The 16,118-nt window shown below is 41.5% G+C and overlaps 1 protein-coding gene across 1 annotated transcript; it reads left to right on the top strand.

The window, feature by feature from the left end:
* The first annotated feature begins 3,813 nt into the window (after nucleotides 1–3,813).
* itgb3a (integrin beta 3a) lies at nucleotides 3,814–15,649 on the top strand. Its single transcript, XM_020094267.2, has 15 exons — nucleotides 3,814–4,044; nucleotides 5,467–5,552; nucleotides 5,931–6,135; nucleotides 6,226–6,478; nucleotides 6,585–6,747; nucleotides 6,861–7,022; nucleotides 7,119–7,214; nucleotides 7,302–7,391; nucleotides 7,483–7,617; nucleotides 7,698–8,127; nucleotides 12,395–12,617; nucleotides 13,275–13,375; nucleotides 13,606–13,725; nucleotides 14,207–14,373; nucleotides 14,559–15,649. The coding sequence occupies exons 1-15, from the start codon at nucleotides 3,948–3,950 to the stop codon at nucleotides 14,622–14,624; spliced, it is 2,394 nt and encodes a 797-aa protein (XP_019949826.1). The 5' UTR covers nucleotides 3,814–3,947; the 3' UTR covers nucleotides 14,625–15,649.
* The last annotated feature ends 469 nt before the right edge of the window (nucleotides 15,650–16,118 follow it).

The raw sequence follows: 16,118 nt of genomic DNA, 5'->3' as shown, positions 1-16,118 counted from the left end.
AGTGGAGAAGGAGGGAGGGAGGGATGAGGTGCCTGGACGGAGGAGAGGGAGAGGGGGGGGGGGGGGGTACGTTTCCACTTAACATGAGGGAATTGGCAGCCTAGCAACACAAACTAAGTGAAGACATCCCTAGCAACAAGGAGGAGGCATTTGACCCCACCCACCTCCCCTCTGCCCTTCATCATCATCATCATCATCCTCAACCCTTAGTGTACAGACTAACAGACAAGGTCCCTCTCTTCAATTAACAGATTATCTAATCAAGGCAGACACAGGGTAACGAGGAGTGTGTGTGTGTGTGTGTGTGTGTGTGAGTGTGTGTGTGTGTGTGTGAGTGGAAAATAGTGTGAGTGCACAGTTAAAGTGAGTCTGTATCACAAAAAAGTGCCTTTAGGTATTCATTTTGAATAAATAAAGTTCTGCACGATGCGGAGGAAAGGGTTAGAGAACATGTTGTGTCCTTGAGGGTTTTGCCATGGTTCGGACTCTTAATCACATAGATGTAAACACAGTCAACAATTACACATGGATGCAGTTTGCAGGGATGCGATGCCACAGCAGAGAGATGCTTCACATCAAGCCACAACTAAGCACACACCAGTCATTAAAGTGATTTTAAGGAGGTAATGGCTTCATTGCTTCGATTTGCAGGGGGATATAGATATTTAGTGTTAGACTTCCTTAGAGTCTGTACCTGCAGCTCGTCTGTTTGACCGGCTGGAGCAAATGAGTTTGAGATACAGATTACAGACTAACTGAAGAACGCTCCGCTCTGAGTACAGACATCTCATGCACTCAGCCACTATCCATTAACTTCAATTCCATTGAGACTCATACATCTCCACAGTGGAAAGCAGGACACAATGATCTGTACTTTATCTCCTTCATTTTCTGCTTCAATCAGTTTGTTTTCTTTGTGCCTTCTCCTTCTGTCTTTCCTTCTTTCCTATATTTCACAGCAGGCTTCATTAGACTTGTCATAGTTCTAAAGGCTGGATCAACCGTACTGACAAAAAAATACGAAGAAAAGAAATTGCCCCTGTTGCCCTCTTTCCATTTCTCCATCCCTTGTGTGTTCTCAGTTTATTTATATATTTTTAGTCTCTCCGCACATAAGCCGCCATTCCCCTGAGAGAATTTAAACTGCAGATCCGTAGAGGGAGCGGGGGGGGCAGAGCCAGGCACAAAGCATCACAGCACAAACACACATTGTCCATTAATGTCAATGACACTGACTCCAGGGCACATTTCATAAGCCAGCGAACCCTTCACCTGAGAAAAACTCATATCTACCTATACGACCCCTCCACCCATCAAAGCAGGAAAGGGGGAAACCACCCTGATTTTGTCTGAGTTTATTATGATATTCGCTCTCTGCACAAGTCAGGACTCCTACATCCCCCCTACATCCTCCACCCCTCCCCTTTGCGCTACTTGTTTGGTCTTAATTGGCTGCCTTCTGACCCAGTCTCTGCCTTTTTATATAGGACCACTTGTGCTATGCTCTTCCCAAAATGCCATTCATCTGTGGGGGTGGTCGACGCAGGAGTATTTGGAACCAATAGATCCCAATCAGTCAATACTGGAGAGAGGGTTTTATTGCCCACAGTGTATTACCTGCACCATCCGCCCACACTGAGAGCTTAATGCCAGCAGAACAGTTGACTATTATAGCTTTTCTACTTATTTCTGTCATTTCTCCTAGCCGCAATTCTTGGACACGGGGTGGCAGTAACTTAGCAACCATCTTGAGAATAAGATCAGGGCAAATGGATAAAGATTCAATAAATGGCCAAGTGCAGCGATAAGAATCATTGTGTGCTGCTATACGAGCCTCACCACAAACACACACACACCAGCACCACACACACTTCCCAAAAGTTCATTTCTGTGGAGCCATCTGAGATTTTATCCCATTTTCTGCCTCATTTTCTTTTTGTCCCTCCACCCTCCTTCTGCGTTAGTAGCTGCTCTATCATTCATCGAAACAGGAAGAGGTTTTCTGTTGCAGACACTTATCAGATTCATACATTTAGTGAAGCTTGAACCTGAGACTGTCCTTTTAGACCCTGTAGAGTCACCAAACGACTGATGCTAATAATAATTAACCTTATTTATATGGTACCTTTAAAAACAGAATTTATAAAGTGCTTTGACAGTAAAGCAAAAGGCAAATACAAGAGAAATAATCAGCAGGAAGCAATGTGACAGGAAGGCTCAGACATCATCGTCATAAACTATACAAACATATACAAACTTGACATAGGCAGTAGAGGGACGATAAAAATAATTAAATACATAAAATAAAGGCGATAAGAAAAGGCAACATCATGAAAGCAAGTCTATAAGAGTGGGTTTTAAGAAGTCACTGACTCTGAGTCTTATCTCCTCAGGAATGTTGCTCCAAAGCCGAGGGACCCTGATCACAATGATCTTCTCATGATGAGCACTTCTAATGTAAATATCCTATCGTAATAAATGTTTTTCCCCACTAGGGGTCCTTCTATCACAACTCCACAGTGTAGCATTCTTTAAGTTTCTGTGGTGACTCATTTATTTGTATGTAGAGTTTCATGGTAGATTTTCTAGTGACATGATTTGAAACCTTTCTCAACTGTTATGTTGTTCTGTTGTCAGCCCAGCAGAGGACAGGATGTCATGCATTTTATATTCAACAGGGTGTAAGTGGACTTTGGACTACTTTTCCTGAATGCTGGTTTATCTGTAACTTGATTGTAAAGCAAAAGCACAGAGATATCTCACCAAACACCTCAGCACAGTGTGCATGTGCCCAAAAATACTGCTCATCTGCCACAGGAAGTTAAACATTTGCCCTAACACTACAGACCTATGTCCACGCTAATTCTCATAGGTTCACATTCATGACAAAATACTAAGTATCCATTCGTTTTTTCCACGACACAAATCACTGTGGAACCAAACTGTATCTAAAGATGTACGACAGGCCAACTCTTCAAAAGTGGCATAATCGGCGGCAAGATAGTCGGACTGGTATCCAGGATATTTCGGCTTCATTTCTGGCTGGGAGGAAGTACGGTACATTACTTCGCATGATGGACAGACCATTTGAAACACAAGGTGGCATTATGAGCCATGTTCAACACTCATAAGTTTGCAGCTTAGTTTCGTTTTAATTAACAGTTCAAAAAACATATCTAAGGGTGCTGTATTTCTTTAAAGAATGTTCTAAATCATCTATTTATATGCTATGAATTAATATTTTAGTCTGGTTGAGTGAATCTGCTGTCACGTGTTAAGATTCAATATTCAAGATCTTTATTGTGGTTGTGTAAGCAGAACAAGATTCGGAAGGTGTCATCCTCAAATGGTGCCTGCTTTACAAGTTTATAAAGGAAAGATGCAAAAATGTCAATATAATCAAAAAGCAATAGGGTCCTAGTCAGTCAGTGCACAGGCCCTGAAACAAGATGGATTGAAAAAATTGATAGATAGATAGATACTTTATTGATCCTGAAGGCAATATAGGAAGAAGAAGTAAACACTGGTTGAGGTAAAGAGGGTGCATCACAGCAGTGAAGTGACATTAATTAATTAAATGTGGTATGATAAACATGATAGTTATTGCACAAAAGGTGACGTTATAAATAAGATGAATACATACATATTGCACACGATGCATGTGATATTGTTGCACAGTGGAGTCTTGACGAGGAACCAGTCTTTCATTGTTTTAATCAACAGAAATAGTTTTGTTTTTTGTCAGAAATCACTAAAAAAGGTCATCATCCTACCACGGAGAGACGAGTCTCAGCCTGTTCCTGCCTCTGCTCCCCGGCAGCCTGAGAGCTCAGAGGGGCTGGTGTGTGAGGCAGAGCCGCAGCTATGACCCAACACGAGTTTCGTCAAGTCCAGGAAAGAATGAGGAAAAGCGCAGAACGAGCTCACAGGGAGCTCACAGGCGACTCATGTCTGCTCTGCTCCGTTACTCCTCCACCATGGGAACTTTGACTCTGCGTCCACTGCTGCTGCTTCTCCTGCTCTCATCCGCTGCGGAGGTTTTCAGTAAGATGTTTTTGTAGTAGTATTATTATTCTGACGAGGATTTTCTTTAAAGGGACAAAAAAACTACTTTCACCTGCTCAGTCGGCGGAGGGTGTTTTCCTCCGACTTGTTGTTGTATGGTAACTTTGAAGGTAACAGTGTATTTACTGCTGATCGTGGTTTTTATTTTGTTCTCAAACAAAAGTCCCTGTTAGTTGAACTGTTTGGTTGTAAATCGCTTCATGGAGCTGTCACCACCTTTTCCTTATATGGTCAGGTTGTGAAAATGTCCAGGAAGAGTTCCTCCACAGGAAAATCTATATCTTCTATTCTAATGATCACTTTAAACTCAGAATGCACATATATGTATTCAGTGGATGGTTTCATGTGAATTGTGATTTGTTCTCAATTATGTCAAAACCTAACTGCAGAAATAAAACACGGTGTTTCACATTATCAATAATATATCACAAGTCATATATACATATACACAGAAATCTTATACACACTCTGTGGAGCTGTCAGCTCAGTCTTATAGATCATCATCCAGGCAGGTTTACTTCAGGGGCCCTTGAAAGTGTAACTGATTTGATCGCTTGTATGATTTCTGGTAGCAATCCAAGCGTTATTATGTTTATTTTAATACATTTATTCTGTCTATTTTGTAAACATAAATTAGCAGTAGTGACTGTGTGTTTTACTCTAGTGAGCCACACCCATAGGCCATGGACAAAGGGTTTGGATTAAACGTGTGTTGACTTACATCAAATGAAGATTTTGATGTGTTTACTTGTCACTTTTAAAGCTTCAGTGCAGTAGGAGAGTATAAGTGCTGAATCTGTTTAATAACACAACCTATGGCAGATCAGGTAAAGAACTGCACCACAAAGTCCTAAAGGTTTGGGTGTTAGGCAATAGGAGAGAGAGGAGGTGCTTTTAGAAAACACGAGTCTTCAAAGAACATGGAGACAATTTAAAGAAATCTATTTAACTATGAGACAGCACGGCTAAAACAATTTAAAGCTAAATAGAGATCAAAAAGAGCAGAGTAAAAGAGGCAGATCTGAATAAAAAACAAGTTGAAGGAGTAAAATAATACAGATAAAATAGATAGAAATGGAAAATGATAAAAAATGAAATATAATACAATGAAATGTATGGCTTTAGATTTTGTAGTTAAAGGCAATATGTGTATATACAACTTGAAAAACAATAGGGGAACCAAAAATGGTTAAATAAGTTTTGGAGAGCATAAGGAGCATTAGCGCTATTACTGTAAAGAGTGAGCTGCACTGTGACTTCATCAAACACTCCCTCGTGTGACCACATGCAATCACAGTGGTGTCAGTGTTGAAGGAAGTTGGCAGAGTTTCGTAAAGGTGCTGGTCAGTGTTGTCACAATTCTAAAGAAATGTTTGTGTTGACGGGCATGATCTTCCCCAGGCTCCAACATCTGCACGTCACGAGGAGTCACCACTTGTCAGGAGTGCTTGGCTGTTCACCCCAGCTGTGCATGGTGCTTCCAGGAGGTACGAGCACCACACACACAGGCACACACACACACAGACACACACAAACACACACACACAAACAGCATCCAGTAGCTTCTCCCATTCATCGATCATCACAGCAAGGTGTGACAGAAACCTAATTTCCCAGTGGCAGCATTCCTTCTCTTGTCATCCTCTGTAGATTGTTCATGCTGATTCTTCAACATGTTTATAATACTGCTTCGTAATGAGTCATCATGGGGCCTCTATACTCAGGAGATACCTAAACCTGCTGTTGGGTAGAAAAACACCGAACCTAAAAAGCCCTTTATTTCCTTTCTTTAATGCAATGTTGCTTCACTAACTCGTCAATGCCTTGAGTGCTGAATCGATCGGATGTGGGTTGTTTTTTTCAAGGGGTTTGGAAGGGGGGGATCCAGTTTGTCTCGCTGCGACCTGAAGGAGAATCTGGTGGATGGAGGTTGCAGTGAAGCATCTCTGGAGTTTCCCTCCAGCAAACTTTCCATTGAGAAGGATGTACCGCTCAGCAACAAGGCCTCGGGTACAGCTGATGATGTCACTCAGATACGACCTCAGAAACTTCACGTTGTACTAAGACCAGGTAAGTTTACACATATCATCAATGGGGCCATTACTATCACTGTTTGATCCTCTGTCACTTATCTCCTGTCTGTAACTTCTTCTCTCTCAGGCGATTCCAAGCGTTTCACTATGTCAGTGAAACAGGTGGAGGATTACCCAGTGGACCTCTACTATCTCATGGATCTTTCATTTTCAATGAAGGATGATTTGGCCCGCCTTCGCACGCTGGGCAATGAGCTAGCCGAGACCATGGGAAAGACGACAAGCAACCTACGCATGGGTTTTGGAGCCTTTGTGGACAAAACCATATCCCCTTACATGTACACTTATCCTCCGAGCGCGGTTGAGAACCCTTGCTATGGGTAGGTGGGGAGGTTTCGAGGAGGAAAGGGAACTTCAGTGGAGATTTACAGATTTTCTGAGCAACAACAATTTAAAATTCATGATATTTCCTCTCAATATATACAGAATTGGTGAAACTTGCCAGGCTCAGTTCGGGTTCAAGCATGTACTGGCACTGACGGATAAGGTTGCACGCTTCACTGAGGAGGTGGAGAAGCAGCGGGTATCTAGAAATAGAGATGCTCCAGAGGGTGGATTTGATGCCATCATGCAGGCTGTGGTGTGCAAGGTATGAAAATTGTAATTTTTAAAGAGATAAAAAAAAACTAAAAACAACCACATGCTCAACGATGTGCAGCACTGAGTGTTTACTTTACTCTTTTCTTTCTCCATCATCATTAGGACAAAATCGGCTGGCGTCCGGATGCCTCACACCTACTGGTTTTCACCACTGATGCCAAAACTCACATAGCACTGGATGGGCGTATAGCTGGCATAGTCCGACCCAACGATGGAAAGTGTCATCTAGATAATGACAACATTTATAACCAATCTACTGTGCTGGTAAAGGCAGAAATTTAAGTTATTTCAGAAATTCACAGTGGTTTTCAATAATTATTTCAGTGGTTGGACAGATTAGTTGTGTCCCATGTCTTGCAGGACTATCCCTCCTTGGCGCTCATGACTGAGAAAATGTCTGAAAACAACATCAATTTAATATTTGCTGTAACCAGCATTGTGGAGCCACTCTACAAGGTAAACCAACTGTTCTTCTTGTGCCACAGCATGAGTTCATTTGAGCTTTTCCCATGAAAAACACAAAAACCTGTGTTGTTCTTACAGGAGTACAGTAAGCTCATCCCAGGCACAACAGTGGGATTGCTGTCCGATGACTCTGGGAATGTTATTGAGCTCATTCGGAGTGCTTATGCGGTAAGGAGAGCATGAGAATTGATGTCTGTTAGTTCGTTTGTATCATTAAACTAACTACATAAAGTGTGATTGGTGACTTTATGTTGTGCAGAAAATTCGCTCTAGTGTGCAACTGGAGGTGGTGGGAGCCCCAGAGGAGTTGCAACTCTCCTTCAATGCCACTTGCCTCGATGGAGAGATTACTGTTGGACTCAAGTCCTGTTCTGGCGTCAACATTGGAGACACTGTATGTATCTGCTGATTAATGTCCCATTAATGTCTTTGATCTGCACACAGCTATGCACTGAGATATGTCCTCCTCTCCAGGTGTCATTCAGCGTGGAGGCTAAGGTGCATGGCTGCCCTAAGGAGAAGAGCAGCACTTTTACCATAAAACCCCTCGGCTTCAAGGATGCCCTAGAGGTCCAGGTGGATTTCGCTTGCGGTTGCAAATGTGAGGCAGATGCAGAAGCCGACAGCCCACTCTGCAGCAACGGTAACGGCACCTACGAGTGTGGCGTATGCCAGTGTCACTCGGGTCGTCTGGGCCCTTCCTGCGAGTGCTCGGTGGAGGACTACAATCAATCAAATGAATCTAACTGCATCCCAAAGTCCGGCAGCCTAATCTGCAGTGGGAGAGGGGACTGCTTGTGTGGACAGTGCTCATGCCACGCAAATGAGTTTGGCCAGGTGTGGGGGAAGGACTGCGAGTGTGACGACTTCAACTGCTTGCGCTTTAAAGGGGCACTTTGCTCCGGTGAGTAGATGCATTTCTTTCTGTCAAGATCGCTGGTAGTTTTCTCTGCAGTTTTGCAAACATCAATGTTGTCTCATGGATCTGAACATAAAACAGGTTGCAATGGTTGGCAATCAATGTCCACTCCGTTAGAATTCTGCTTCATCGTGCTTTATCATAGTGAGGGCCGGCCCTCTTCTTTTGTATACACATATAACTTATTCATGGGAGGTCTATTTGTTTAAATCATGGTCTTAATCATCATACATCATAAATCAGGCCTGACTCACCCACAACTTTTAACAAACAAAAGTGCTATATTAAAAAATAAATAATGCGTCAATAGATATTCTTTATCTTGTAAATATGACTTTAATTAACATTATCATTTCCAGTGTCCCACCCACAAATTGGCCTGTGTCTGGGGGGCCCTGAGTTACATAATGTTATCATTGCTACTTTAGGATCAAACAATCGTGATGATTCTCGCTTCTGGCACTACCATACAAGAATCTCAGGAGCGAGCATTACATTAGCAACACTAATACAGCAGATGATGTATGAGTTCAGGGGGGGCCCTGGTGGCTGCGGGGCCTTAAGCAGCCGCTGAGTTGGTTTGTAGGAAGGGCTGGCTCTTGATAAAGTGGCGAAATAATGAAAAAGAAAAAAGACCAACATGTAATGACGTCACACTGGTCTTCCTCTGGGTCAAATATTTTAGAAAACAGTCAGAAAGTCGCCCTTCCCTTCCTCTTTGCTCCTCTAACAGTTCATCCAGTCTTAGTGGAACACACTGTGAATCACACCTTCGCCAGTTTACATAGTTTCCTGTTACTTAGCTTGACAAATCAGAAGTCAACATAATTATTCATTGCTTGCTTGTAAAAGACATGTAAATATTGACATAATTCAACTGCAGGGCATAAACAGTAAAGCTTATAAATGACCTGTTCTCTGTCAGGCCTGTAAACATGTAGCGCGTCCTCCATTAAAGGATAATCAGAGAAGAGCACGCCCAGTTACTGTTGCTTGAGTTTGAAGAGTTCTTACCACTCACCAGCACGGTGCTCTATCTCTCTCTGTTACAAGTCTGCACAGCTCAGCACAGTTACTCAATCACAGTGATTAAACTTGAATCACCTACGTCACTCGTAAATTTAATGTAAAAGCAGTTTCGGCTTGTGATTGCAAGGAGGGCAGTGTAGCAATATCAAAATAGGAAAACTGTCAAACTATTAAAATAACTTGACTGATCTCATTTGGACTCAAACATTTGGGGTGCTTCAAGTTTGAAAGACGTGGGTGATGAACTTGACATGACAGCACAATAATAAATATAGAGTGAAGCAGTGAAGTAAATTTTTCCCTTTCATTTTCTCCATTGATGTTTCAGAAAACCTTAAATAAAGATTTTTAAACCATGCCGACCAGCAACGAGATGAATCGTGACCATGAAACATTTGATTCAAAGCTGGAAAAAAAGAATTGGAAAAGAAATAAGGCAAAGATAGGCTAGAAGCCAAAATTTGTAAGCGTGAGCAAACTACGCATTAGATTGCTAGCAATGTTTTATTCATAAAACTCTTTAACCATCACAGCCTCACAGAGCGTTCCCTGGGGGTGCACCATGACCTTACAGAGAAAATGGATGATAACATGTGATATGGAAAGCTGCATTTCTCCAGAAACATAACATATATCAACAAGGACGAGTGAGGTTGTTTTTCTGAAAGACAGGTATTGAGTCAGCGGTGAAACCCAGGGCTTGGGCACTGATCTGATCACCCACACAACAACACACCATAACTGTTGGAAGACAGTCCACAGAGCTCAATTTGTCACCACTAAGCCACTGTGTCTCAGTGCAGTCATGCCGTTGTTGTCTTTAAGCGCGAGCGTCCCTCAGCGTGAGCTCAGTTGGAGCAACAAAAACCTCTAGATCTGTGATATTCCCTGCGGCTGTGTATTTCTTCTTCTGCTGAGGGGCCCTGGGACTGGTGCAGGTACAGGGAGCTGCAGGGCCCATAAATACGAGGGTGCGGAGAGAACAGGAAAGTTTGCTTTCCTCTGCTGGTAATTTGCTCCAAACTCTTCCCTCACTAGTACGTCTCTATCTCCACCATTTCCTGTCTCTCAATCCAGCTGTGTAATGTTTTACTTTTCTGTCTCTCTCTCTGTTTCTCTTCGTTTATCATGCCCCCCCCCCCTGACGTTTACCCTCTCTAAAAGTCAAGGCATGTGACTAATGGGCAGAATTACTGTGCAGTCTCACAGAGCAGGATAATGTGAACCTAAGATAAAAACTCTCTTTTAAGTGTGTGAATCAACTTTAAAAATAATGAGAACAAATATAGAAACTCACTCTAATTAATTAAGATTATTAAAAAATAATAAAAAATCCCCCTATGTTACGATGACAAGGTCTTGTAAGGTTTTTCTACACATCTCAGCCGCTATCTTTAAGAGTGAGTAAGAGAGATTACTCAACGCAATGAAAAACATTACATGTAAGCGTGTTAATCATTAACCAGTGACACCACCACCAGTAAACATGCCTGATCCTGTCACCGCCCTGAACGAAGCTGTACCATGTTGACTCAGGGGGATTGTTTCCTTGGGGTTACATCAATGGACAACTTGTTTTGAGCCCTGGAATTACGGACCAAGAGGACCCTCTGTGATATTTCATGACCAGTCACTCCCCCAGTCTGATCCCGCTGCGTTGTGACTCATTGCTTGGCTCTTAGTCATCCAGTGCCAAATCCTGTTTGGTGTCTTGCTGAGAACACTGTAGTCTCTGGGGTTCTGCCTTTGTTTCTAATGTGATGATGTGGCGTGGCTCTGTGTAACCCAGGGAGAGAAGCATGCCTCCAGATTCTGTCAACAAATAACTCCATCGCTGTAAAACGCTTCCTACACTTACTGACCTGGCTTTTGTGCTTTCTACATTTCACTCAGGATGTGAGTGTGACCTTAATCTGTTCACACACTCACATTCTTACTTCTCTACCTTATGGGGACAAAAGGCAATTTCCCATAATGTTAATCATTAGATTTTGAGGTTAAGACATATTATAAGGTAAGGTTAAAGTTAGGGTTGGGATAAGGTTAGGTTTAGGATTAGGATTAGGCAAGAGGTCAATGGCAGGAAATCATTGTCGTGGAAAGTCGTGAAATTTCCTGGAGTCATGGAGACAAGCCTGTGTGTGTGTGTGTGTGTGTGTGTGTGTGTGTGTGTGTGTGTGTGTGTGTGTGTGTGTGCGGATCTGTCATGAGTAGGGGGGAAATATTAGAGTGTAGAACAATGGAGAGGACTGTGAGATATTTCCCTGTAATGTTCCTTTCTGAGATTAGACTTAATTGAAACAACTGTCTGTCACAAAGTAATTTAGTACATTTCATAGTTTTTGAGTTATGTATAAACAAAGCTGCACACAATACTTGCATAATTAAAACTATGAAAAGTACTTTTTCATTACCCAATTGAAACAGCATAAATTTATGGCCACTCTTGTTGGATGTTGATCATTGTTATTAAAATCCAGGCGGGTGCTTTTTTTTTTTTAGTTTTTTTTTTTTTAAATGAACCAGTACCAAGTCTATCAAGTTATATTGTTAACAACAAAGGTCCTCATTTTTAAACTTAACAAATAAAACATAAACATCATAAACATGAAGTCACACCTAACTAGTAATTAAATGGTTGCTTAATGAACAAATGCTTTCCTAAGACACACAACTCAGAGACAGTTTACACCCAAAACAATAAATCACACACACTCTGATTCATTTTCAGATTGTGTAATTTGTAGTTAATAGCTTTGTTTGCGTGGCCCCACCTGTGTGATTATCCGTCATCCATTATCTATATCGCTTATCCTTTAAGGGTTGCATTGGGACGGGAGCCAATCCCAGCAGACACTGGCGAGAGGCGGAGTACACCCTTTACAGATTGCCAGTCTATGGCAAGGCTGACAAAACAATTTGTCGCTCTAACATTCACATCAATGGTCAATTTAGAGTATCCAGTTAAATCTGCATGTCTCTGGACTGCGGGAGGAAGCCAGAGTAACCGGAGGAAACCAACAAATACACGGGGACAACATGCAAACACAGAGAACCATACAGAGACCAAAACAAGAACCTTATTGCTGTGAAGCAACAGTACTCCTGTGGGATTATGGACACTGAAAAACATATCTGAATGAACATAAAAATGTAATCTTTTGATTTTGTTATTATGAAGTCGACTATTTTCAACATCCTCATCCCTTTTTAATTCTTTCAGATCATGGGAAGTGTAGCTGTGGCTACTGCCAGTGTGACGCCGGCTGGAAAGGAAATGACTGCAACTGCAGCACAATTATAGACACCTGCATGTCCAGCATTGGTCTGCTGTGCACCGGCCGGGGGAACTGTGAGTGTGGGGTCTGTCAGTGCACTCAACCCGGTGCCTACGGAGAAACCTGTGAGAAGTGCCCCACCTGTCCGGATTCCTGCACTATAAAAAAGTGAGTTCTCCATCACAAAGAGTCCCTCCTTCTATACGCTATGATTTGGAGAGAATAAACATAAGGCTGGCACTCGACTAGAGGAAATGCCAAAGGATTTATTTCTCTGGGAGCCTGAGTGTGCTTGAGAAATGTCATGCAGTCTGCCATGAGATTAGTTTATGAGATCCAAAGATAACATTTTGACCCAAGGGTGGTGCAAAAAAGGGCTAAAAATGGAAATGGTTGATCCTTTGGGGACCATGAATATTTAAAATATAATGGAAACTCATCCTCTAGTTTCCAATAAGCTGTAACATGATATGCAGTGAGATGTGTGAGATCATCTTGACCTGTGGTGATGTCAGATAAGATTTTTTTATTACCGTGTTTCTAAACAACTGACTATGCCGTCTTCAGGTTGTGCCACTCGCTGGTAAAATAAGCTACAGCAAAGAATTTAAGAAATTTCATCCATGCTAGTCTATATTATTTTATCATGATGTCCTGACAGTCCAGAATGATAACAAACTACTCCCTCACACAAACCCAATAAATTCAGTTGTAGTTTCACAGCAGGACAACGTCAATCGTTCTCCTCAGCCTTGATAGTCGGCAGACATTAACAAGGGTTCATTTGATATAAACAACATCTTGTTTCTATTCTTTTGCCCACAGGAAGTGTGTTGAGTGTCAGCACTTCAAGAGAGGACAGTACACCACAGACAACAGCTGCAACAAGATCTGCAAAGATGAGATCAGAGTAGTGGATAAACTGGGTGAGAAATCTTCCATCTCTAATTTCTTTAATTTCATAATGTAACTCTGAGCTGTTGTGGAAAAAATGCTGTTTTTCTGAACATATGAGCAGAAGTTTGAAAGTGGCTGGAGCCTTGACATGCACATCATGACCAAAGAATATAATGGACTAACAAATATTAAAGATAATTCACCGTACCTTGAAATCATTTTCATTACCCTGTTTCTTCTTATCATCTTCATCCCGCAGGTTCCCATAACAGAAATGCAGTGAATTGCTCATACAAAGACGAAAATGACTGCGTGGAGCACTTCCAGTATTACGAAGATGAAAGTGGCAAATCCATTCTGTTTGTGGTAAAAGAGCCAGGTACTGTAAGAGTTGCTGTGCACACACCGTGCATTACATTCTGATTACATTATTAGCACAGAATGGTGTGTTCTTGAATGTCATTTCAGTCTGTGTCTGGCACGCTACGGCATCAGGGGAACAGTATGAGCATGTAATAATATGCTCCTCTGTAAAGAACACATCATCTGCCAGATAACTACAGCTACACTCTGCCACACCACAGAAACCCAAATACCAAATACATCAGTGTAGTGACTTGTTGTAAATGGTCTGTATTTATATAGCACTTTTCTGGTCTTGATGACCACTCAAAGCGCTTCACAGTACAGTTTACTGCCATTCACCCATTCACACACACATTCATACAATAAATCTATAGCACATCTACAGTTGTGCAGCAGAGTGTCTGACACTGGAGTACTGCAGTGGTTTTTTGACTTTAAAAGAAAATATCTAACAGCATTAGAAATGAACCCTTTGTTTGGCTCTCTGCTCTCAGAGTGCCCCGAGGGTCCAAATGTCCTGATTTTGCTCCCGGCGGTGGTCGGAGCCATTCTGCTACTGGGCCTGGTTGGCCTCCTCATCTGGAAGCTGCTGGTCACCATCCACGATCGCAGAGAGTTTGCCAGGTTTGAGGAGGAGAGAGCCAAAGCCAAGTGGGATACGGTGAGAAATATTTATAATTGGGACATAATAATAACCTAAACTAAATGCTCCTGCTTTTAGGATGAATGGAGTATTGTAACAGAATCTGGCTGTCCTCTGCTGCGGATCGACATCACCCTTCAAAAAGTTGTGATCATCAGTGTGAGATTGAATAAAACAGTGCCACTTCTGTTTTCATTTCCCAGGGTAACAATCCTCTGTATAAGGGCGCCACCTCCACCTTCACCAACGTAGCGTATCGCGGCAACTGATGACTAAATGGAGAGAGAAACACTCAGGGGTCAGTGACAAAGATGGAATGTATCAGCACAGAATTGGACGGGAAGAAGCTTACACTGTCATGTGACTAGCTACTGTAACTGAAGACAGCAGCCTGTTGAAAAATAATGAGAACTGTTAATATGAGTCACATGAGGCTGGTTGCATGCTCTTCAGTTTTGGGTTTTAAACTGTCATGTCTACAATGAGTGGGTTCTGTCCAGGTCCTCCCACAGTACAAAGACATGCACATCAGAGTTAGGTTAATTGGAGGCTCTAAATTGCTCATAGGTGTGAATGTGATCGTGAATGGTTGTTTGTCTCTGTATGATGGCTCTGTGATACCTGTCCAGGATTCATGTTCAGGATTACATCTAAGCCTTGTTTCGCTTTTATTTTTTTATTAAAGTTGTAATTTTCTGTTTCAGAGTGCAGCTGCAGCATATTCCTGCACTTCTCTTTTCATAAAATTGAAAAGGGCAGTTTCCAAACCAATCAGAACAAAGTTTTTTAGGAGAACTAAAATGTGCACCATAGAATTTAAATGTTTTATTTTTTTTTAAAACATGGTTCAGTGCCTTTCATATTAATTACCATCTCTTTTTTATGATACAAAATAGTTTATAGTAATTGTTGAACCCAGCAAATCTTCAGGATAACTTGTTTTACAATGATGACTGTGGTTTGTATTGTTTTTGAATGCACACCAGCAATGGTAACTTTATTGATACCATGGAATGTTTCTTTATCACTGCGTCACCACCTGTTTTTGTGATTGTTGGGCTGTTTTTCTATTTGTTGTTTTTGTACATAGTGATTTGTCCTGCCATTGCTGAACTGTTGGTTATGTTACACTGAAAATGCTCTTTAACCTCTTTATGTTTATGGGAGATAGTGTGAGATACAGTGTGAGGTGTATTTTGGTTAAAAGCTCTGATCCTCTCAGGACATGGCACAAACGTTCACTGTTTTTTGTATTTGTTTGTTTTTGCACATTTAAAAAAAAAAGAAGAACAAACCTGTGGTTTATCTCTTGTTCTTTACACCATGATCTACAAAACATGACTTCCCTTATCAAGATCAGAATGAGTGGGAAAGACTTTAATATTTCGGACCCAATGTGTTTAAATATCTGAACAGAGATAGTAAATTCTATATTTACTCTGTGAGAGGATCACAGCTCAACATGTGAACACTTGATGATGCTTGTGGATCCTCATTTTTGATATATGTGTCTTGGATTCACAAATGTCACACAAATTTCAAATTAAAGAAACAAAAAGGGATGAGTAGGATAAGTTCCTGCGATCAATTTAAACAAGTTCAATATGATGTGAGTGTTGGAAAACTACTAAAATGAACATCGGTGTGTAGAGTTCAAACTGTCTGTCTGACATTTTTATCATGGCATACAATATTTCCTGTTGTCATCAAACTTAGGCCTTATCGCCCGCCTGCATTTTTTTTTCAGTTCACTGGTGTTCTAT

This window comes from Paralichthys olivaceus, chromosome 5, assembly GCF_024713975.1.
Source record: "Paralichthys olivaceus isolate ysfri-2021 chromosome 5, ASM2471397v2, whole genome shotgun sequence".
Classification (NCBI taxonomy): Eukaryota; Metazoa; Chordata; class Actinopteri; order Pleuronectiformes; family Paralichthyidae; genus Paralichthys; species Paralichthys olivaceus.
This window is presented reverse-complemented; position numbering and strand designations above follow the sequence as displayed.

Coding starts and splice junctions, on each gene's coding strand:
- itgb3a (XM_020094267.2), top strand. CDS start 3,948: ATGTCTGCTCTGCTCCGTTACTCCTCCACCATGGGAACTTTGACTCTG. Junction 4,045..5,466: donor ATCCGCTGCGGAGGTTTTCA/GTAAGATGTTTT, acceptor GATCTTCCCCAG/GCTCCAACATCTGCACGTCA. Junction 7,023..7,118: donor ATAACCAATCTACTGTGCTG/GTAAAGGCAGAA, acceptor CATGTCTTGCAG/GACTATCCCTCCTTGGCGCT.